The following is a 24,125-nucleotide window of genomic DNA, read 5'->3' on the forward strand; positions in this document are numbered from 1 at the left end:
TAATCCTACCTAACCAGCATATATATTATCCCTGCCATCCATTTATATTCTCCTTAATCAGATATCAACTCTGTGTAATTTAAGGAAAACAGTCTTCTAAGGTCTGCAGGTACGTAGATACCCAAATATTTAATCCGATCAAATGATCACTTAAGAGGACCCACCACCTTAGACAGCAAACCTTCCAAATTCAGATTTATGTAAAACAAGAATCTCCTTTTAATCTATATTAATTTTATAACCAGACTATTCATGGAAGTCCTCCAACATCTTCAAAATCTTTGGCAGGGAGGATTCCAAACTCAGCACATAGAGCAAAATGTCATCAGCGTATAATGCTATCTTTTGTTTGAGGTCTCCAACCTAACCTAGATCCCCTTGATGTCCTTATCCACACCAATCCATGCCACCAAGGGCTCTATAACCAGAGCAAACAAAGGAGGAGATAAAGGGCAGTCCTGTTGAGTTTATCTCCCCAATATAAAGGAATCCAAGCTCACTCCATTCACTGATATCATTGCCTTGGGACACTTATACATGGCCAGGATCCATTTAATAAAATTATCACCTAAGCCCATCTGCTCTAATACCACATCCATGAAATCCCATTACACCCTATTGAAGGCCTTTTCAGCATCAAGAGACCAAAGAGCTGTATCCTTTGGACTCAAGGTTGCCAACTGTCTGGATTTTTTTCAGACAGTAAAGATATTAGACCAGGTGGGAAACTAGGAGGAAGGCTAAAATGTCTGGATTTTAGCCCTTCAGGTGTAGCTGCAGTCCCCTCCGGTTAATCCTTTACCATATCTGCCATCTTAGTTGTCTGCAAGCGCTGCTCCTCCAGTGGTGCCTTCAGCTAATGCTGTCATAGCTGGCTGTGCAGGATTCCATAGCCTGTGTGGTTCAATCAGCTGACATTGAACTGTTCCCCAAGAGGAGTCTCAAAGCATGGGTAGTAACAGTGGCTGGGTCCTCCTGGCTGAAGAGAAGAGCCAGAACAGCAGTGACTGGGCCCTACTGGCCTCAGAAAGGATGTAGGGAAGCTGGGCCCTCCTGGCCAAGAAGAGAAGGTGGAGAAACGGTGACCAGATCCTCCTGACCAAAGAGAGGAGCTGGAGGCTGCAGCAGTAGCCAGGTCCTCCCAGCTGAAGAAAGGAGGAGGAGCATTAGTGGCAGGCCGCGTAGCCAAACAAGAGAGCAGTGACAGACTCAGAAATGGAAGCAGATGGTATCCCATTTCTGTCTGGGCCAATGGAGGAGACTGCTGCTACCAGCATGTTTAGGGAGGAGAGAGAATGTGCGTGAGGGGAAGGAGGAGAAAGCATATATGTATGGTTGGGGACATACATATTTACTCTCTCACTAGAGTGCATGTATATGTAGAGGTGGGAGAGAGAGCATGAATGTATGTATAAGGGGGGAGAAAGAGAAGGTGAGCGTGTATATGTATTTAGGAGAGAGAGCATGTGTGTGTGTGTGTGTGTGTAAATGAGGAGAGAGCATCTGTGTGTGTGTAAATGAGGAGAGAGCATGTGTCTAAGAGAAAGAGAGAGCATGTGTGTGCATATATGGGGGAGAGAACGTGTGTATGTAGAGGGGGATCGAGAGCATGTATGTGTGGGTATATATGGGGAGAGAGAGCATGTGTGTGTGTGTATATGGGGGAGAAAGCGTGTGTGTGTGTATATATATATATATATATATATATATATATGGAGAAAGTGCATGTATGTGTGTGAGTATAGGGAGACATGTATGTTTGTGAATTGGGGAGCGAGAGCTTATATGTGTTTGTGTTTATTGGGGAATGGAAGCATATGTGTGTGTTTGTGTATGAGAGAGAGAACAGGTGTATGCATATAGGAGAGAGAGGAGAAAGTGTCTCCCCTTCCCACCATAAAAGGAAAACGATGGAGGTGTTTTGGAGGGTGAGATAGTGGGAATAAGGTTGAGGTGGTAAAAGAAGGGTACTTTGATGCTGGATAAAAGGTAAAAGAAAGGGGCAGGAGGTAGGGGATAACATGAAAAATAGAGGAGGAGAGAATGCTGCTGAGAAGATTAGAGAGAAAGGAAAATGGTTGTGGACTGGAAAGAAATTATGCATAAAGGTGCAAATAGGGAACTAGATGATGGGGACTAGGAGATTTGGGAAGAATGCGAAAGCAGGGAGATGGATTGGGAAGGTGGTGGGAGGGTGTGGGAGATGGAAAACTGGTAGTTAGGTGAGAGCTGAAAAGAAACTGAGGATTGAAAGGTGAGGAGAAAAAGGAGGGTTGAAATCTAGCTGTGAGTGGCTAGAGGCAGAAAAAAGAAAGGATGACAGGAGATAAAAGTGAAATAGCAATCACAGAAACAAATAAAGATGAGAAAGTAAAAAAGAGTGATAAAGTGAAAAATAAAAGGAGACCCTGGACAAGGTTGTAGAAGAAGCAGTAAAGAGACTGGGATCAACACAATTTGAAAAATAAGATGTTCAGATAAAGATAGAAGAAAAAAATAGATTAATTGGAATATGTCTGTTTGGAAATATGCATCTCTTATCCTTTCATTTTGCTCAGCAAAGGAAGAAACTGTTTTGAGTTTTCCAATGTTACACTGTATGTCAAGTCTGGCTTCTTGGAATTTCCTTTGTAGTTTTTCTTTCAATATTTCAAATTTCTGATCACAGAGGATCTTGTCTGTGTTCTGCATGTGTGGCAGAGGTGATGTATACTGCTAGTATGTAGCTTTTTTTTATAGGGATTAATAGCCATCTGCTTTCTTCTGTTTTCCCAGTAGGAGGTATACTGATATTCTAGAGCCCACTGCAATATTTGCAGTGCCACCTTTTCATAAGTAGGATTATTGCTGTTTGAGTTCTGGGTGTTAATGCTGTATGGCAGGTTTGCTTGCTGAGTGTGCTTTTTGTAAGGTTTTGCGTTGTCTCAGAGTACGTGGTACAGGATGGAGATTGTGCCATTGTTACTGAGATGATGCCAGAATTTGAATATTCTTTTTCGTATTGTGAACAGTAAGGGGAAACATCCTCTTCCTGCTCTGCATTCTTATTGGGGTTTTTCTATGGACACCGAATATTTATTTGCAGAATCGGAGGTTCAGAATTTCTATAGAGGTTCTATTTTGTAGAGTTCAGGGTTAAAGATAGATCACTTTCACAGAAGAGGATTGATTGAATGATGCTATTGAATAATTGGTCTTTATCTGCAGTCATTTATTATGTTAGTTAACAGTGTTGTGGCAATAACAATTGTGTGTGGGGATGTGGAAGGACATTTTCGGTAAAAATTGTACTCGGCACTTTTATGTATTCAGATTTTTCACAGTTGAGTTGGCATCCCTATTTGGGCCTCCTCTATTACCATATATCACCCCCAGTGTCCTTAAGAAATTATGAAATGAGTGTAAGTCTGAAATGAACCCCACTTGATCTCTATGAACTAAAACCAGCAAATAAAAAGAAGAAAAGTTAATAGGGTCTATGGGTTCCACTTTTCTTAAATATGAAGTATCCTCGGCCTCAGAGCAGGTCTAAAGTTATCCAGCCTTGTGTGGCTGGATAATCTGCTATTTAACCAGATAGCTTCAAAACATAAGTGATGCTCTTATCTTTAAAAAAAAAAAAAAAAAAGCTTGACCGTGGGCCACCCCCATAAATTTTAACACCCCTTCTGGCTGAGCCTTCCGCCCCCACCCCAAGTTATTGATGAAAAATATAAAAATTAAGGGGACTGTCGGTGCCAGCCCTCCGCCTGCCGGTAAATGGAATTCAAAAAGGCTTACACTATTCCCCTGCCCCAACCCTAACCCTCCACCCACACAGTATCTGCCAGAACACCAGGGACCTCCATTTGCAGTACCGGGATCACAGTACACTGCAATCCTGGGAGCTTCCAGCATTGCTTTGGCAGCAGGGCTGCAAGGAACTGCAGGGTTTAGAATCCCTGACCTTGTGAAGTGTGGGTCGGGAGCCCTGCCAGGATAGCTATGCTGGCACAGTATCTCCTTTGTATTTGCAGTGAGTTTTGGATTGTAATATCACCAGAAGGCTTGTTGGCTGGTCTGGATCTCTTGCTCTGCTCCTGGGTAAGGGAAACTGTACATTTTTACCAATTTAGGAGTTTTCCCCAACCTGCAGCCATAAGTCAGGAAGTATTTGTTTGTTTTTGCCTTGGTTTCTAGCATTAAAGAACCATTGTGAACATTGCTATGTGGACTGACCTTTTTTTTCATTTTCTTCCCTGACAGATTGTGTCAGCCTCCTTTTTGAGAGACTCTCAGCTTAGAATATTTATTTTTTTATTTTTTTTTTTTTTTTAAAGATATCCTCAATTTAGGGAAGCATTTTTCTGTTTGTTAGAGCTTAGTTGAGCCAGGATTTCTTTTGCCTTTTTGAGTTTTTTGTACTGTGAACAGTTAGCCTGCTTGTGATAGAAAGGGAACCATGCCCTCATTTGCTGATCTGGAAACTGCCATACATAGGGCTCCAGCATAGAGTCTTGGGCAATTTGCCCTAGGGAAAAGTAACCTTCTCTGCCCTAACTATGGCACCATTTGAGGATAAAATTTAAAGAAAAGCACCAACAAATACAATTTTTAACTGGACAAATACCTGTACTCCAGGAGCAGTATTCAGAGATTGCCAAGACATGGGAGCAAAAGTATCAGCAGTTGGAAAAAGCCCACATCTTGTTGAACGCTGTCCTGGGAAAAAAGTGTCCAACCCTTAACTTGTTATACTTCAAGCGCTTTAACGGGAACAGGGGACTTATTCGGGGTTCCTGCATCAATATAATTTACTCTTCCAGCTTTATTCAGACTTCTTTGCAGATGACGCAAGCAAGCTGTGTTGGGTAGTTACACTACTGACTGGAAATACCCTAAAATGGGAAACTACATGGATGGAGTGGGACCCAACCATCACAAAGGGGATTTTCCCCCAGGAGTTCAAAAAAATGTTTTTTGACCCCCAGAGACATACAGTTGAATGGGGGCTAAAGCGATTAAGATGAGGAATGGGCTCTGTTTTGTCCTACACTGCCCATTTCTGTCAACTTCAGGCAGATGTGAGATGGGGTAAGAAGAGCCAATGTGGCATCAATTCCTGTTAAGGCTGGAAATCAAAGAGGAAATAGCCTGGACTGAGCCTTCCTCAATTTTGGAGGAGTTAATCAATACCTGCATAAGCACAGATACCCACTTGGGAGAGCGGCAAGGGGAGAAGGAAAGGATATTTGAGTTGGTCACACCTTTCCCCGAAGACTCCTTCTGTTGATGTCAATGGACATTATGTCTCAGAGCCAATACAAGTCTGTACCGCTCCCTCTGGGAATTTGACCAAAGGTGGCAAGACTACACCGCCACAAACATGGCCCTATTCTTGCTGTCTCGGATGTGGAGACTTGGGACATTTTGTGGCATGATGCCCCTACCTGGACACCTTTTTTGTCCGCTGAAGATACGAGAGTCTGCGAAACAGAGATTGGGTGGAAAGAATCGCCTCTGTAGTACAACAGGTGGTCCAATTCTGACAATGACAGAGTTTTAAACTGATGGAACAGATGAAAAAAATACTGTATTCAGGAAGTAGGAGAAATAGTGAAACCACTAATCTCTAGGACGGATAAGCTGGATACAGAGGTTCTACCTGCCTTAGCCAATCTGGACGAAATAGTCGATTACATACAGAAAGATCTGTGGGCAGTATCCCAAGGCCTACAAGAAGGGTTGCTATCTGAGCCTGAAGAGAGTACCAACGGAAATTTTCTGAGTACAACCCTTGTGAGTGTAAAAAAGAAACTTCACTGACAAGGGGCCAGATATACTGGGAAAAAGACACCCAATCGGATTTCCAGCATGGAGTTATGTGACTCATCTGACCAATTCGACAGTGAAAAATAGCTACGATATACCGAGATGGGGTCAGAGGAAGGATAGCAAAATGTTGCTTACCTGTAACAGGTGTTCTCACAGGTCAGCAGGATGTTAGTCCTCACATATGGGTGACATCATAGGACGGAGCCCAATCACGGAACACTTTTGTCAAAGTTTCTAGAACTTTGACTGGCACCTACTGGGCATGCCCAGGATGGCACTAAGCCTACAACCAGCAGGGGTCCCCCTTCAGTCTTGTTTGAAAGCTAAAGTAAGTGCCAAAAATAAAAATAAGAAAACGTAATGAACCCAACACCGCGGGGTGGCGGCCGGGTTTCATGAGGACGAACATCCTGCTGACCTGTGAGAACACCTGTTATAGGTAAGCAACATTTTGCTTTCTCACAGGTGAAGCAGGATGGTAGTTCGAGCTGAGGATGTCCGAATATGCACCAAATGTACCCAAAGACGTGCAACAGGCACAACAACTGGGGTGGAATTTGGTAGAGGGCATCCTGAACCCTAACGGGCAGGTGGAAGGGTGTTGGTACATCAAGCTGCAAAAAGGTTGCGCAAGACAGATTGGCCAAAGATGGAATCTTGTCTTCCAGCCTTGTCTAGACAATAATGGGCTGTAAAGGTATGGAGAGAACTCCGGGTAGCAGCCCTACAAATATCAGGAAGCGGCACCGAGAGAAGGTGCGCTACAGAAGTTGCCATGGCCCTGACCAAGCATGCTTTAACACGGTCCTGAAGTGGAATGCCTGCTTGCTGATAGCAAAAAGAAATGCAGTCCGCTAGCCAGGAGGAGAGAGTCTGCTTACCCACAGGTTGACCCAATCTGATGGAAGCAAAGGAAACAAACAATTGAGTACTTTGCCTGTGGGCAGATGTACAGTCTAGGCAGAATGCTAGAGCCCATTTGCAGTCGAGGGTATGCAGAGCCTGCTCTCCTGGATTGGAATGGGGCCTGGGAAAGAAGGTGGGTAGTATGATGGATTGATTAATGTGAAACTCCGATATTACCTTAGGCAAGAACTTAGGGTGAGTGTGGAGTACCGCCCAGTCCTGCAGAAGTTTAGTGTAAGGCGGATAGGTAACTAGGGCCTGTAACTCTCTAACTCTGCGAGCAGATGTTATTGCCAAAAAGAATAACACTTTCCATGTGAGAAAGCGAAGATGACAGGATTAGAGAGGCTCAAAAGATGGTTTCATGAGCCGACCCAAAACCAGATTGAGGTCCCAAGAAGGGGCCGGAGGACGCAGTGGAGGCTTGAGGTGAAGCAAGCCTTTCAGAAAATGTGTTACGAGGGGTTGTACCGAAATAGGAACGTTCCCGACACCTTTATGGAAGGCAGCCACCGCACTATCTTTTGAAGATATCCAATTAAGTGGCAGATTATCTGGCCACATAAGGCTGGCTAACTTTACATCTAACTAGCCATATTAAAAAACTGGCCATTTAGTTTTAAAGTTATCTGGTTAAAATTAGACAATTTTAATCAGTGATATTCAGCGGAACAATTCAGGACAAGTTATCTAGCTAAGAAGCTGAATGAGAAAAATGTCATTGTTTGTAAGGATGACAAATGATGAAGCTATGTAATTGATTACTGGAAGAGAGAGACAGTTTGCCCAGATTTCTTATTTTTCTTTTGAGGTATTTCCCCTCTTAATCTGAAGTATCTCCTTTCTTATTAGGGGCTTTATAGAAAGTAATACAGGAGGTAATATTCAGTAAGGTGGCTTAGACCAGTGGTTCTCAACCCTGTCCTGGGGACCCCCCCAGCCAGTCGGGTTTTCAGGATATCCACAATGATATGCATGAGAGAAATTTGCACAAACTGCCTCCATAACATGCAAATTTTCTCTCATGCATATTCACTGTGGATATCCTGAAAACCCGACTGGCTAGGGGGGTCCCCAGGACAGGGTTGAGAACCACTGGCTTAGACGGATAACTTGTCCTCCAGAATTACATACCTTCATCAACTGGCATCCTCAGAAAAAGTGACATTTTTCTCTATTTTTAAAAAAATGCACCAAGTAGATAAAATTAATTACAAAGATTAAATATACAAATAAATATTAAATAACACATTTACAGAACATCAGGCTACAAAATAAAGTCAAACAAACAACTTTTTGTATTCTGCTAAATTTCACTGAGAAATGTCTCAAATGTTATTACAACAACAAAGCAGATACAATTCTTTCTGGCTGCACCATCATAGATTAGAAATTCTATGAGAGAAACCATTATTTTTGTTTGTACTATATTCTTTGGGGAAGATGGAATGCAATATATTTAGCAGAAGGACCATTCACATAAACTTATTTTATTTGGTGATAGTTAACTGACCTCTATACAATCCAAAGAAACCTTCATAGCGTAGAACTTTCTTAAAGCAATCAAAGCTGTTCTTATACATCAGTTCTCCTACAAAAGATCCACTGGATCGCTGGTTTTGCATTCGAGTTTTGACTAGATCAATGGGATAAACGGCAGTGGCTCCAACAGCTGTAAACCAAATTTTACAGAAATACAAATTGGTTACTTTGAAAGAGTGAATGAAGACATTTCATTATAGCAATATATTGCTAGCTTGATCTTTTTTTTTTATTACACCTTTTAACTTAAGTTGGATACATAAAAGGGAATGTTAGAACAGGTTTAATTAAAAGCACATCACTGCAGCACTACCTTATTATTAGCCTGTCTCTTATGAAATCAGTCTGGAGCCAAAGAAGGCAGAAGCACCATCTGCACAGCATCTGATCACTTGCAGGTACAAAGAGATCCATACAAAATGTTTCCCATGATCTCAGCCCATCTCATACATACAGAAGGTAACTGGTTCCAAGAGAGAAAAGAGCAAGAGAAATAGACAAAAAGGTCTTTTTGTTTCCCTACACCAAGAGGAAGAAAAATCCTAAGTAATGGATGGAAACTCTGAACGCTCATCCATGACTAACCTCCAGCAACTGAACCGAGCGCAAATCTGTAGGCAGACTCAGCCACCTGGATGAGAATGGGTCGAGAAACGTCACCCATACCTTGCTGTTTGGGAAGGGATGGAGAAGGAAGCAAGGAGAGAGAAAAAAAAAAAGAACAAATGAAAATCAAGGCCAGGTCGAAGTTTACTTGCTTTTTTTTTTTTCTATAGACATACTCATTACATTGAAACCAAGCTTTAATTTCACTCCAGCTCCCCCCACTTTCAGCAAGCATAGAAATGAAGCAAGAAATTAAATATAATGAGGAACTCTAGAGTTTAAATATGGTTTCAAAAATCTCTCATGCAAATGTGTTTTTAGCCTGGAAGAAGAATAAATTCTCCCACCTTAACCGGAAAACTTGCTCCATGAAAAGTATCTCCTCAGCAGATAAGTGACCTACTACACCTAGCATGCACAACAGAAGAAGATCTTATACAGCTGTAAAGAGCAGAACACCCAGAGTCAGGTGGCTATATCCAAACTCAAAGCACCACAGAAATCATATCAGCTCTCATTTTTGGCATAGCAGCAGCTGTAAAGTTTGAAATGAATTACTGAACTTAGAAGATTACACTTTGAAGACAAGCAAGTGGGAAAAAGCTTAGTGGGCAAAGGAAGAATACTCATGGACTATATCCTTAACTGTGCATAACTAGTAAATCACTTTGCACATTTCCTAAGACATTGCATTAAATGTCTTTTTTTGTGTTTGCATTGTTTCTTAAAAGAAGAGTACACCTCTCATGCAATTTTGTTCAAGCTACTCTACTCTACTTTTTAAGTGTTCATGTACAATGCACAGCAAAAAAAAATACCTTAAAGCATAATTATTTTTAATTGCTCTCTGTGTCCTTTGATTTTACATAGTTAGTGCAATGCAACTAGCTTTTAATGTATTAAATGAGGGAGAGATTACACCCTTGTAGAGCATTTAACTACAATACTATTGTAAGTAAAAGTTAATTTTCAAAGGTGCATCATAACTCTATGACTTCTTTTACCTGACAATTGCTTCTTTGCTCTCTTGCTCTTGTAGGAAACAGTCTGCTTTGTAGAATCAACGAGTCACAACTCATTGTTGCACTCTTCCTGCTCTGCTTACACATCACTGAGACAGAAGTCGGCACCACATCTTGGGGTGGTACAGGTTGGAGAAAAAAGGGGGTGAACTTGAAAAGGGGCAGGACTTCAGTCCTAAAATATGGTCAAACTGGCAACTCTGCACAGAACTTTAGCAAAGTTTTAAGCTTAAAAAATTATTGTATCTATCTATAGCAGAGTTGCTTACCTGTAACAGGTGCTTTATAAGGAAGCAGGATGTCAGTCCTCACACATGGATAACATCATCAGAAGGAGCCTGGCATGGAAAATTTATGTCAAAATTTCTAGAACTTTAACTAAGCCTCATTGAGCATGCTCCAGCAGGCCCTGCATGAAATATACAATTATAGGCTGTACAGAGATGGGCGTACCATTTACACCCTACTGGTATGCGCCAATTGCACTTAGATGAACTCTAATGGAGTTGGCCTTCAAATTAGCCTCTGATATATGTAGAAGGTAATCAAGCATTTTTAGTGGGAAGCAGGAAAATGGATCTAGAGCCTTCTGCTCACACAACATGGAAAATCTCCTCCACTTCAGTCCACAGGATTTTCTAGTAGAAGGCCTTCTGGAAACCACCAGCATCCGAGACACATTCCGAGAGATCAAGCAGTTGCAATATTAACCTCTGAATATCCAGGCTGTGAGTGACAGGGCCTGGAGGTTGGGATGTTGTAACCTGCCTCGATCCTGTGTGATGAGATCTGGGGAAGTCCCTAGTCTGATCAGTTTCCAGATGGACATCTCCCTGAGGAGTGGAAAGCAGACTGTCTTGGCCAATGAGGGGATTTGAGGACCATAGTTTCTTGAAGCTTATCAGGGACAAAGGGAGTCTTTACTACCAATGGAGCTTGAGCATACATATACAGAAGACCCTTGCCCCAATGCTGGGTAAGGGCATCTGAGGCTGGTTTGCTACATGTCCTTACAGGGAGCGTAACTGAGAAACATTCCTGTTCCAAGGTACTGTAAAAAGATCCACATCCAGGTTTCCCCAGAGGTGTAAGATAGAATTTGTAACCTCCTGGTCCAGAGACCATTTGTGGGGTCTGAAGGTGCAACTTAGTCTGTCTGCTATTATGTTTTCCCGTTCTGGCCAGGTACAAAGCCCTGAGCACTAATCCTTGGGGTAGGGCCCATGGCCAGATCTGGACTACTTCCTCACACAGAAGGTAAGATCCTATACCTCCCTGCTTGATGAAATATCACATTACTACTTGGTTGACAGTTTGTATTATAACAATTTTGTTGGACAGCAGATCTCTGAAAGCCCATAGCTTGTACCTGATCACCTGGAGCTCCAGGAAATTGATTTGATAAAGACTTTCCTGGGCAGACCATAGACAAAGTGCTGAGCCCGTCTACATGAGCTCTCTAACCCAGAGTGGATGCATCCAAGGTGAGGACAATTTAGGTAGGAGGACTTTGAAAGGAGATCCTCCTTCCAGATTCAAAATTACTCACCACCAGGACAAAGAACACAGGACAGATGAGGTGACTTGGATGCGATACTGGAGGTTCTGAGTGGCCTGACGCTACTGTGACCTTAGGATACACTAGACCTTTTGCATGTGAAAACGTGCCAAGGGACTTAAATGAACTGTCACGGTCATATGGCCCAACAGCCTCAACATGTGCCAAGCTGAAATCTGCTGAATCTGTTGAGTCCCTGCCATGATGGTCATCAGGTTGATGGCCCTTTGTCGAGGCAGGAAGGCCTTGGTGTGCCGTGTGTAGCACGGCAACAATAAAGTCCAATTGAGGTGATGGACTGAAGTGGGATTTGAGGTAGTTGATGACGAACCTTAGTGTCTCTAACATCTGGATGGTCGTGCGCATTGACTCATTAGCCCTCGCCAGAGAGGTGCTCTTGACCAGCCAATCGTTCAGATCTGTGAAGGTGTGCCACCACAATGGCTAGGTATTTCGTAAAGACAAGTGGGGGCTAATGCGGTCCAAATGGCAGCACACGATACTGGAAGTGCTATTTTCCCACCACAAATCAGAGATACTTGCAGTGACCTGGGAAGATCTCGATATATGTGTACGGGTCTTTTTAGATCCAGGGAGCATAGCCAGTGCCCTTTTTACAAGAAAAGTTTCTTGAACTTTTCCTTTTTGATGAATCTGTTCAAGGCCCTTAAGACTAGGATGGGATGGAGTCCCCCTGCATTCTTTGGTATCAGGAAGCACTGGAGTAAAATCCCCACCCTCTTTGCCCTGGGCATTTTACTCTGGCCATTAAGAGGGAGAAGAACTCCACCAGAATGGGCTGGGGGGGGGGGGGGGGCGGGCATTTCGGCAGGGCATTCAGTACCCTTGGCGGACGATGGAAAAACCTCTCTGATCTGAGGTTACATTGGACCACCAGTTCACAAACAACCCCAGCCTTCTCCTGACCGGCAAATCCATCGCCTCGGGTACAGGCAACTGGGCTATGCTCCTTACGATCCAGTCAAAACCCCATCCCTGTAGTTGACTAAGGAGCCAGCTGCAGCTTCAGGGCTCTTTGATGCCTGGAACGACCATGAGAGCCTTGATAAGAATGACACGAATGAGAGGGAAGAGTATAGTACCTCCTCGGGTGGAAGGACGACTTCCTCAGACCTGACTGAGCCGACCATCTGCATGAGGAGGGTGGGTCCAGGGTGGTGGTGGAGAGCTGCTGAAGGATTGCATGGTGGTCCTGAATTTGGGCCACCACATCCTTGATCTTACCTCCAAAGAAATTCCCTCCCAAGCACGGCACGTCAGCGAGTTGCTCCTGCACTTCCGGTCTGAGATCGAGGCCCGCAGCCATGCAAGCCTGCAAGCAATGATTCTTGCTACAGAGACCCTCAATACCATCGCAAAAACATTGTAGGTTGAGCGGACCTCATGTTTCCTGCACTCCAGGCCCTTATGCACCAGCGACAGGAGTGTGTCTTGCTGCTGCTGCTAAGGCAGTTGCTTGACAACATCCTGCACCTGTTTCCAGATGTCCTGTTTATACTGGCTCATGCAGAACTGGTAGGCAGCTATGCAGACAATAAGTATAACACCCTGGAAGACCTTCCTCCCAAGAGCATCCATCGCTCTGTGATTCTTCTCTGGAGACACCAAGGAATGGGTCCGAGAGCACTCGACCTTCTTGAGAGTGGATTTGACAACCACCGATTGGTAGGGCAGTTGATTCTTGTCGAATCCGAGAGCCTTTTGGACAAGATAATCAGCGTCTGCCTTCCTGTCACATCCTCAAACAGCAACTCTACAAGGATCTCATGTACTGGGACTGCCACAATCTCTTTGGGAGACTCCATAATTACAGGATATCAAGCATTTTGTGCCTGGTATCCTCTTCAGTCATTAACTTTGGTCCTTTTCTGCCATCATTTCTATGTTTCTATGAAAGAGCATGGCCTCCGACATCAACTGAACATACCCTACAAAGAGAGGTCCTCTGTTGGGGACTTCCTCTGCTCATCTGGAGGAGATAGATCTGAGGGGACACCATCAGAAGCATTATCAGATCATGGATAAGTCATCATTCCAAGGGTCATAGGCACCCTTCATCCCCCCATTTGCAGGGGACGCGGCCAAGGCACTTGGTCTTCATCCAGGAGTGCAGGAATTGGTGGAATTGAACATAGGGTCTCAGTTCCCAGTGTCATCTCCGGCCTTGGAGGAGCTTTCACTCCGACGATGACAACCAGATCTGCAGATGGAGGCAGCAATGCCCTGCAGAGCATAGATGCCACTCTGGAAACAGACACCAGCTGGGTCAGTAACATGCCGATAAGCGTATGCAGGGATTCTGACAGTGGCTCAAGAAGCAATGGTGCCAGTGTCGTTGGTGCTGCAATGCCAAGGCCACACATCGATTTCTTGACAGCCAGCTGCACATGCCTCTCCATTTCCTTCTCAAACATAGACGATGCGAAAACCAGCTGGGATGCAGGAGGTATAACCAGATCCTTTTTGGAACCAAGAGGAGAATCTGTGGCTGGCATCAGGACTGATGGAGTCCATGGCACACTCCCAGTATCGAAGGAGGACTGGCTCTCCTCACTGCAGCGTCGTTTCGGGGGCATCACAGCAGAAGTTGGGTCATCCCCGTACTCGGCACTATGCATCAACAGGGACCATTGCCGATGCTTCTTCAGCTTCCCTCAATGCTCAGAATGGTCCTTCCCTGGTGCCGAGAATGACAAATCCAACATCTTCGCTCTGGAGGAACCCAATGATGGCTGGTCTCCGGCGTCCCTTTCAGCCAATGACCTCAACGGAACTGACAGCCCTGTCAATGTCAATGCCAATACCTCGATGCTCCTAGATGCAGATGCCTCCAATGCCAATGGATCGGTCTTCTCCAGCCCAAAGAAGCACTCCATCTTGTCGAGCCAGAACATAGGTCCCTTTGGGGTCATCCTAGTGCACTTACTGCAACCTCTAATGTCATGCAATGCCCTAAGTCAGAGGACACATATCATGGGGTCCATGATAGACATGGTCCTCATACACCTGGGGTACTGCTTAAAATCCGAAGTGGACACGTCACTAAATAATAGGGATGCGAGATCGAAATCAATGGAGGTGGCTGTCGATGGCCAGTGGGCATAGAGCGCACCACTCCCCTGGGGGTACTGACAACCAAAGTAAACACCGCTAAATGTAGAAAAATCTATCTAGGATGCTAACGGGAGAACCAGGGGGCTCCCGTATCAACTGTGTGAGGCGGTGAAAAAAGAATCATGAAAAAGTAGAAATTGAAAAAGTAGGCCAAAAAGTTGGCAAAGTGAGGCTGTCACCCGACCGTAAGACGACAGGCTCCATGGAAAAGAAGAAACTCAAGGGGACCCTGTGTAGATGCATGGTATAATGCATGCCAGACCATGCTGAATAAGGCTCAATTTTCCATTTTGGGCTCCATCTGATGATGTCACCCATGTTTGGGGACTGCCATCCTGCTTGTCCTTAGGGAAATATACATATTTTTAAACATCTAGCTCTCTTTTCAATCAAGGAACACATTTCTTATTCCTCTCTTGCAGCCCCACAGCCTCCCTTAAAACTCAGAACATCTCTGCGTATTTGTAAAAGCATTTAATGAAAGCAAAGATTTTTAAATATTTTTATTCAGAATTTTGTGCATCAAGAATGAGATTTCTAAGAGGGATTTTCTTTTCAAGTAATTAAAATATTGACTACCCTAAACAAAAACCTGACAGATCAGAGCTCTTGAAATTCTTTCCATATAATTTGTGAATCCATTGTGCAGAAAACAGTTGAAAACTTCTATAGCACAGCTGAGAATCAAACAAAAAAAATAGATTGCCAGTATATTTTAACACTCAGTTCAAACAGTAGTGCATTTTCATTTGAAAATGTATAATAAATTCAGTAAAAACACACAAGCAATTGCACTGATATTCCTTCAGAGGACAGAGGCCTGCGATTTTGTTGAAGGCTTGTTGAATCTGGATATTGATGGCTATACTAAAATTTAAAACATACTGCCCTAAGTGATTTACATAATTTGAAATTATAATTTCATCCTTCCTTGGACCCCACTTTGCTAGACAGTATGAAACTTTATGATTTGCTAGAAATATTTCAAGAGCTGACAAATGCTAACCACTCATTGTGAGTTCTCCAAAATAACTAGATATGACTATTTCATGACTTCAGAGTCATACCTGCTTAGTATACTGTTACAATTAACCACCTCCAAATCCCTTTTTTTAAATCAAATAAAAGAAATTAAAATATTAGACTCAAGTTATGTTCTTTTCCTACGGGGTGGTTACATGAAAGTATTCCCAATCATGTGGACAATGATTATCAATGAGTGTCAGGCCCTAAAATTCAAATCTCAAATACTGAGTTTACTATTCCATGTTCACTGTGCAGCAGCAGTATAAATTTAAATAATGAAAATGAGCAGAGAAATCACACAGTGATCAACAGCTCTTCTCATTAACAAGCAAACGGGCCGATACAGTACAGTGTGCTCCGACGGAGCGCACTGTTAGTCGGCATTTGGCCGCACATTTTGGCCGCGCTAGCTTTACTCCTTATTCAGTAAGGGGTAATAGCGCATCCAAAACAAGCGTCCAACCACCCCCCCCCCCCGAACCTAATAGCGCCCGCAACATGCAAATGCATGTTGATGGCCCTATTAGGTATTCCCGCGCGATTCAGAAAGCAAAATGTGCAGCCAAGCCGCACATTTTGCTTTTGGAAATTAGAGCCTACCCAAAGGTAGGCGCTAATTTCTCCGGGCACTGGGAAAGTGCACAGAAAAGCAGTAAAAACTGCTTTTCTGTGCACCCTCCGACTTAATATCATGGCGATATTAAGTTGGAGGGCCCGAAAGTTTAAAAAAGTTAAAAAAAAAAAAATTTAAAATGGGCCCGCGGCTGGTGGGTCGAAAACCGTACACTCAATTTTGCCGGCGTCCGGTTTCCGAACCTGTGGCTGTCAGTGGGCTCGAGAACCGACACCGCCAAAATTGAGCGTCGGCTGTCAAACTCACTGACAGCCACCGCTTCCGTTACCGCCGGGCCTAATTTAAATAAATTAAAATACTGTATCGCGCGCACAGGAGAGTGGCCTGTGCACTCGCCCGCTCTCCTGCGATTTTACTGTGTCGGCCCGAAAATTAGAAGAGGAGCATTAACAAAACAATTTCGAGCTAACAGAAGGCTTGGCTCTACTGGTACTGATCACATATTTATTAAAGTTTATTTACATCTGCTTATTTGGTCTTCACCAGCAAAATCCTAGCAAAGAAATCGCCAGGATGACAAACATTACTTAGGTAAAGAATCTTCATTGCTAGGACTACCCGAATTATCTTCACATATGGCACCGCCCCCCCCCCATTTTAGGGTTAACATCCCACCCCTTTTTTTTTTTTTTTTTTTTTAAATCTATGATTCACAAAAAATTAATTTGGGGGAAAATGACTGCAATATTTACATCTTCCTCAGCGTCAAAAGCAGTGAGAGCGAGGGTAAAGGTCTAAAAGTTTATTCTTTGGCTACCAGTTTATTTGGAAAAAAAAAAGATCTTGGAAATTCTTCTGTATGCCTTACCTTATCTGTTTCCTACTTATTGCATTCTTTAACAGTCACAAGTAGGAGGCAGCCATGCATTAAAATAACACAGGCCATGAAGTCTGAAAGTTTTCTTTTTCTGCTTTGAAAGACTTTTGCATTTTTAAAAGATTTTGCAAAGAGGGTAGAGATGGGGAGAACCACCAGAGAGGAAGGATTAACAAAAATAATACTGAAAGGATAAAGATATTTAAAGACCTCCTTTTCAGCTTCTTTCCTTACCTGTCTCTGAGCGACTGCCAGATTGTAAGGCAGTGCCCCCTCCTCCAAGGGAGCAATTCTTTCAATGTCAGCCAATGTCATGCGCCTGTGGAGAACCAGCAAATCCTCAATCAAATTTACAGTTAGCAGAGGAAGGTGGACACGCACCACCAGCAATACTGCTCATAATTCTGTGTAGTATATTAATAGTTTCTCCTATCCCTAACATACACACATACAGTTTTTTTTTTCTATTTAAACAGAATCATTTCCTACTTACCCCCGTGGCTCATATAAATCTGCTAACTGAAACAAGATGTCAACTTCCATGGGTGTAACCTGACCAAACTTCTGGGCTGCCAGAACAAACTCTTCTGCAACAGAAAAAAAAAAGAGAAGAAAAAAATTAAAATAAGGCAAATAAGAAAAGGAGTGTTTAGCATCCCAGGGAACTATCCTTAAATTTAGCATCAGCTTTGGGAACCTCTAAATAGAACAACATTTACTGAAGAGCTCTGGGCTACTGTCAGTAGCATAAAAGTAAACATTAAAACAAACAGAATTCATACAAGCTCAAAAGGTCTTTCCAAAACAAATATCATGCAATTCCAGAGGGCTTCAATCTAGCCTTCTAAATCATACTAGATTAAGTCTTCTGCTCCATGTCCGTACTGCACAAGTGTGCTTTGCTTTCATGCCTAGTACTATAAATGGAATATGAAATAGTCGCATGCAGCATGTTGAATTAATCAGCTGTGGGTCAGTAAAAAAAGAAGGGGGAGAGAAAGGAAGGGGGGAGAAGTTGTGGAAATTTGCATGCATCCATCCCCAGTAGGCCACACTAATGAAGCTTCTGAGTTACAGTGGGAAAACTCTGCAATTGCGGTCAAGATAGAGCCGATAACATCTTGTTCTGAGCTTGTAGACAAACTCACTGTGCCGCCACTACAAGTTTACAGAATTTTTCAAATACCCTTGAAGGTCACTTTAAACACATTGCCAATTTGGCAGAAAGCCTAGTGAGACCTTTAAAATTCTTTCTTCCCAACAACCCCTGATTTTAGTTCACTTGATGTTTTTTTTTCTCTAAGTACTAATAGAAATAAATATATATATATATACACACACACAAAAAAATAGTAGCGGGTAGATTCACAGAATCATAGGAGTAAACTGATATGTTCTAGCCAGTGGAGTATGCAGACACACATTAAAAAGAAACTTTTAAAAAGCAAATGTATGTGCTCCCGCCTATTTCACCCTCCCTTACAGATATCAAGAGAAGCATCAGGAAAGCATCTGCAGAAAATTCATCCTAACCTTTGGTGACTTCCACATCTTTCCTACTGCCAGCCAAAGTACTGTAGATCTTTCTAATGAGCTCCATGTTGTTAAGGAGGGAATTAAATCCATTAAAATAGGAAAAGCTGACCTGATGGGATATGGTACCTCCAGCAGCCTTATATAAAAGGAAGATAAAAAAAAAGATTAGGGAGATGCTCAGATATTTCTCGAATACTACGCATTAAGGTGAACATTTTGGAAAGAAAATGAACATTTTCCCAAAATTTACTAAAACAATGAAAACAGTTGAGGAAAAACGTTATTGCTTGACAATAAGCTTCATAAAAGGCTTTATTTGTAAGTGGCTTTGAGACTAATCATGACCAGAAAGCAGGCTTATTACCAGGGAACCTAAACAAATACATATGCAGTATTAACGACATAACCAGTAGTAATTTACAGAGGTCAAGTTTCAAAATCTTTCAGTTGGAAATGTTTTATAAGTCAATTTATTTGATTTAATGAGCATGAAAAATGTAGTATTATAGCCCCCTAGATGGAATGACATTTTTTCATGCAAAAATGAGGCAATACAGGAAGGCATTTTCATTCTGAAGCTATGCACTGCCGCAATTTAGAGAAGATTTTTCTTTGAATCCACATTAGAGAAATGTGTATTGTGAATAGTGAAAACATTTGTCCTAATATTTTAGGAATAATAGGACATCTTGTGCCATCAAGCATTTACAATCATGGTAAAAAGTGGATTTAAATATTGCTTCCCTCCTCCCTTTGCATTAGAACTTAGATGCCCCGCTACATGGTCATATGCTGCAGTGAATCACCTCCAAGACTTGCAACTTCTGATCTTCAGACATGTCATCATATCTGACCTCTCACACATTTCTATCTTGTAGGGGCAGATGACAAGGGGAGCCAGAAGTGGGGCGGGTCAAGTAAGTTAGCCTGTCATATGTCAAACTAAATCATATGATTTGTTCCACGGATTTAAAAATAAAACAAAAATCACACCCCTTTCTTTGCAATCCCCAAGCACAATTATATATATAGTATACTCTGACTTGGCATAAAGTATACAAATGTTTATGCAACATTCTGAAAACTAGCATGACAAAATGCTAAAGGTCCTGATTTACTAAACCTTTTCTCCCATCCTGTGTCCATGGGAAAAAATGCTTAGTAAATAACCCCCAAAGACAGCAATAGGTACACTATATGCCATGTCAGCCTAACCAGGATCTCCCAAATATGTTGTATATTCAGGATTCACTTTAGCCTGTTTATACCAATCCAGAATTTTTTTTTTGATCGGGCAGTTTTCCACCTAGGTCACTGAGTTTTCAGCTCAATAAAAACAAGGCACCATGAGCCTTTATTTTCAACTATGCAGGGGTCCTCCTACTATTAGTATATATCTTCCTTGGGGTTCATCACCACATCTCCCTTCAGAGCCATGCAATCTTGAACCCTAAATCTGGCCACTAGATGTCGCTGTTTACCCAATGACAGACTCCCTCTTCGCAGGGGATGTGAACCCTGCATCCTCAACTGGCCTGGATAACACAAGATCTGACCCAGGAATCGGAACCAGGTCCTCCACATGACAGCAAATAACAGTGCCACTTTTATTTATTTATTTATTTTTTAAGGGTTTTACATGGCAAAATTACTTCAGCTCCCTGATAGCCAAAGCAGTAGAGAAGTAGGAGGTTAAGTATTTCTCATTTGATGAAGCATTAAAAGGAAGTTGCACCCTCTTTACAAATATTACTGATAAGTCAACATTTTTAAAAATTCTTTTAAGCAGCTCTTGCACAAATTCTGATTAACTACTGGCAGCAGCCATGTTTAGAACAGTATCAAAAACAATCTCACATTGGGCGTGATGCACTCTAGGTATTTTCAAATTTTATATCTATGGGAAAATATTTAGTATATAAGCCCCTTGGAATAGGATCCAATTGGTTTATGGAGTATCCAGTAAGCGACAGTCACATAAGCACACACAGCAAAACCTTTCAGGAGAACTGGACGGTGGAGCAAAATAGGGATGTACAAAAACAAAATCAAAGAAACAGTTACAAAAACAAATTAGTCATTAAAATCTGGGGTAGAGTGTGGGTAAATGACACCTCTGTCCCCTCCCTCAGGATCCAGTGGATAGTCAATGACTCTTTTGCTAATATGGCTGCTCCCAGAACTTCGGGGGAATTATAAATCAGTTGCTTACAGAATTTCAAAGATAATTTGTCAATAAATTGCTCAAATGATACACAGTGATTACTGCTACTTGTGATCTACTTATGAAATTGCATACAATACACTGAAAATTTTTAAAAGTGAATTATCTTTTCAAGGATGACACGGGAGATGATAGAAGGTGTAATGGAATTTGAGCTTTAACATGATTTAGAGGGGCAGGATGACACCATAATGTAGTTTTGGGGGTAGAAAAGAATAGTGGTAAAAAGCTGAGTACTAATACTTTACTGTAAAGGCTGATGTGCTCTTGAGGAAAAGCATTTCCAGATTTCTATCACTCTAGTATTTTCTATCAAAGATCCATTTTCTGATATCCCTTCATTCAAAATCTACGGAACACCATGGAACACTGAAAATTAGTTGGTCACTTCCCAGCTGTACAGATTTACAAAGTTCTAAATTAGGGACTTTGGTTAAATCTCTGTCAGGAATAACACATAAAAGTTGTAGAAAATAAAACAAGACTTTACTAGTTCTAGCTCTATTCTGTAAGCCCCTTCCCAAAATTTAATACATTAGAACTCTGCACTGCATAATACACTCAATTCTTAACACCTTCTAAGAGCTTGGGGGTGGAGGGGAACAAGTGGTGTTTAGGAAACCAGTTGAGAAATCAATTATAATAAAGACTTTGTATGTCATTGCACTTTGTAAGAGCAACGTTTTGGGCGTGTGAAATTTCCTTTTATCTGAAAACCTGCAGATCCTCTTAATGTGTATTGAAGATGATTTCACTACAACCTACAACTGACAAAAATAAGCAATGATTATAATGTTTTGTTAGCCTTAATCTTCACAAAGCACCAGTGATCCATGATTATGATGAGGAAGCAAATGACAAAACCTCAGAACTTTACAAATACTAGAGTGGCCTATTTGAGGGAGAAAAATAAAGATAGGATTTTTTTAAAACCTAAGTCATGAAATTATGCATAAAGTCTGTTGACAGTCACAATTACCAGGCTACAGCAAGAGAACTAAGTAGGTCATTCGTAACTTACAGCTACAAGACATTCCTCCACAAATGGTGTGAGCACATGTGGTCGGATAGTGACCATGATATCCCTGAAGTCCATTGCATTAATTGTCCCAGTGCGATCATTATCCCGCTGCACAAAAGCTTGTCTAGCATGTTCCAGTTGTATCTCCTGTAAACAAGGAAATCGATCACTCAATTATAGCAATTATATGCTTCATTACAAAGACAAAATATTATTCAGTTCATCGGAAGTTTGATATCGATACTTGCTACTAGCACAGAAACAGGGATGCAATCTTGCCCCATAAAAATATTTTAAAAATGTAATACAGTGCAAATATACTATGAACATCAATAGTGTTGTGGTTCTTTGAAAATAAGAATGCTTAAAGCCACTAACTGTAGAGAAAATGTTTTTTATTAAATGCTATAAAATTATGTCTTAGACATTATTTAATAAAGGTACCTTATGGAGAGGCAGATTGCCACATAAAGCACTAGCATAAACTCCCTCTCAAATGATTTTATGGACAACACAGCATTATATAGAGCTTCAGTTGTATACTGCCAACCCTTAAACTAGGTTACATAATTGTCACCTAGTGTTTATGCCTTATGTGGCACTCTGCCTCTCCAAAAGGTACCTTATTGAATAATGTTTAAGATTTTATAACATTCAATAAAAAAACTTTTCTCTACAGCTAGTGGTTTGAAGCATTCTTAGTTTTAGAGAACCACAATAACATTACATGGAAGCACTTCCCTCATCTCAAATATTTTATTTTATACTCTTATGAACAAATGTTAATTACAAAACACATTTTTACAAGAATTAAGAATATTCTTCACATTAAAAACAAATTGCATTCTGAAAGTACCAAGTGAATTGCAAAAAGAAATTTAAAAAACAGGGAACCACAGCAAGACCTCCTAAACCATCATTTATTTTTAAAATGAGAACCAGGTACATCATAAAATTAAATATTTCAATTCACAAACTCACCGTCTCACCATCATTCCAATATAGCTATTTTTCAAAACATTCTTACCATAAAATTAGAAAGGGTATATTGGAAATGCCTTAAAATCCAAATAAAATTATACTTTTGTTTGATAGAAATCTATAGCGTTTCTCAATAATTAAAATTTAGGTTTTATATCCCACCTTTGTCCAAAATTTTGTACAAACAGAACACAAGTCTTACTACTCAATTACAGTTACTCATTTTATCTACTGCAGAAGCATGCACAACTGAGTTGACCCTATCGGGATATAAACCTTTGAAACACACTTACACAGATATTATAGATAGATGCTTTAGTTAGCAGAACTTTCAAGTACAACGACTTCCAGCAGATCCAATTTTCACAAGGCAGCAAATAATTTAACACAGGGCATTGCATATACTGACCAAGTTCCATCTAGTACTAACAAAGTGAACTTCAGCTGAGCTAAGCAATGAAAACAGTTCCATTTTAATTTTAAAGCACTTGCTCACTACCTAAGACTTTATGCTGCCCAGTCTTCAAGTTCATCACTTTTTTTGACCCTCTGATTGGTTCAGTGAAACTGGTTTGTGATCCACGGCATCAATTTGTGTCTGATTATCGCATGATGTTATGACAGGTATAAAGCACAGTTGCTTACCTGTAAAAGGTGTTCTCCTAGGACAGCAGGATGTTAGTCCTCACATGTGGGTGACATCATCCGAAGGAGCCTGGCATGGAAAACCATTGTTAAAATTTCTAGAAACTTTGATCAGCAGACTGAGCACGCCCAGCCTGCTACTATCCTCGCGTCCATGTGAGGTTCCCCTTCAGTCTTGTAACACAGCGAAAAATAAAAACAACAAATCATAAAGAGAACCCAACTCCATGGGGAAGTGGGCGGGATTCCTGAGGACTAACATCCTGCTGTCCAAGGAGAACACCTGTTACAGGTAAGCAACTGCCCTTTCTCCTAGGACAAGCACATGTGGGTGAATACCAAGTCCAGAACCCCCTGCTAACAGGAGAGGCCAACAGCGACTGAACAAGGTGCCAATGAGCACAACACAACTGCGGAACTGTGGACCATTTGGGGACTGTCTGGTTACCACAAAGGCACGAAGAGTTGGGTTCAAGCCTGGAACAGGTTGCACAGGATGGATTGACCAAAAACACTGTCCTGAAGCCCATCTTTATCCAAGCAATAATGAGCTACAAACACGTGAAGCGAACTCCAGGTTGTGGCCCGGCAGATCTCGACAATGGGGACTGCAAGCAAATGTGCCACTGACGTTGCCATAGCCCACATAGAGTGAGCC

General features: G+C 41.7%; 1 protein-coding gene across 1 annotated transcript in view; it reads right to left on the reverse strand.

Moving 5' to 3' along the window:
• The window catches only part of SLC25A13 (solute carrier family 25 member 13), a 535,434-nt gene that overhangs the window by 128,741 nt on the left and 382,568 nt on the right, over positions 1 to 24,125 (reverse strand). The window contains exons 6-11 of the mRNA XM_029588928.1: positions 21,842 to 21,988; positions 18,594 to 18,732; positions 17,554 to 17,647; positions 17,295 to 17,379; positions 8,848 to 8,932; positions 8,234 to 8,392 (exon numbers count right to left, since the gene is read on the reverse strand). Of these exons, the coding sequence (XP_029444788.1) occupies positions 8,234 to 8,392; positions 8,848 to 8,932; positions 17,295 to 17,379; positions 17,554 to 17,647; positions 18,594 to 18,732; positions 21,842 to 21,988 (709 nt within the window). The remainder of the gene's footprint in view (positions 1 to 8,233; positions 8,393 to 8,847; positions 8,933 to 17,294; positions 17,380 to 17,553; positions 17,648 to 18,593; positions 18,733 to 21,841; positions 21,989 to 24,125) is intronic.

This window comes from Rhinatrema bivittatum, chromosome 2, assembly GCF_901001135.1.
Source record: "Rhinatrema bivittatum chromosome 2, aRhiBiv1.1, whole genome shotgun sequence".
Taxonomy (NCBI): domain Eukaryota; kingdom Metazoa; phylum Chordata; class Amphibia; order Gymnophiona; family Rhinatrematidae; genus Rhinatrema; species Rhinatrema bivittatum.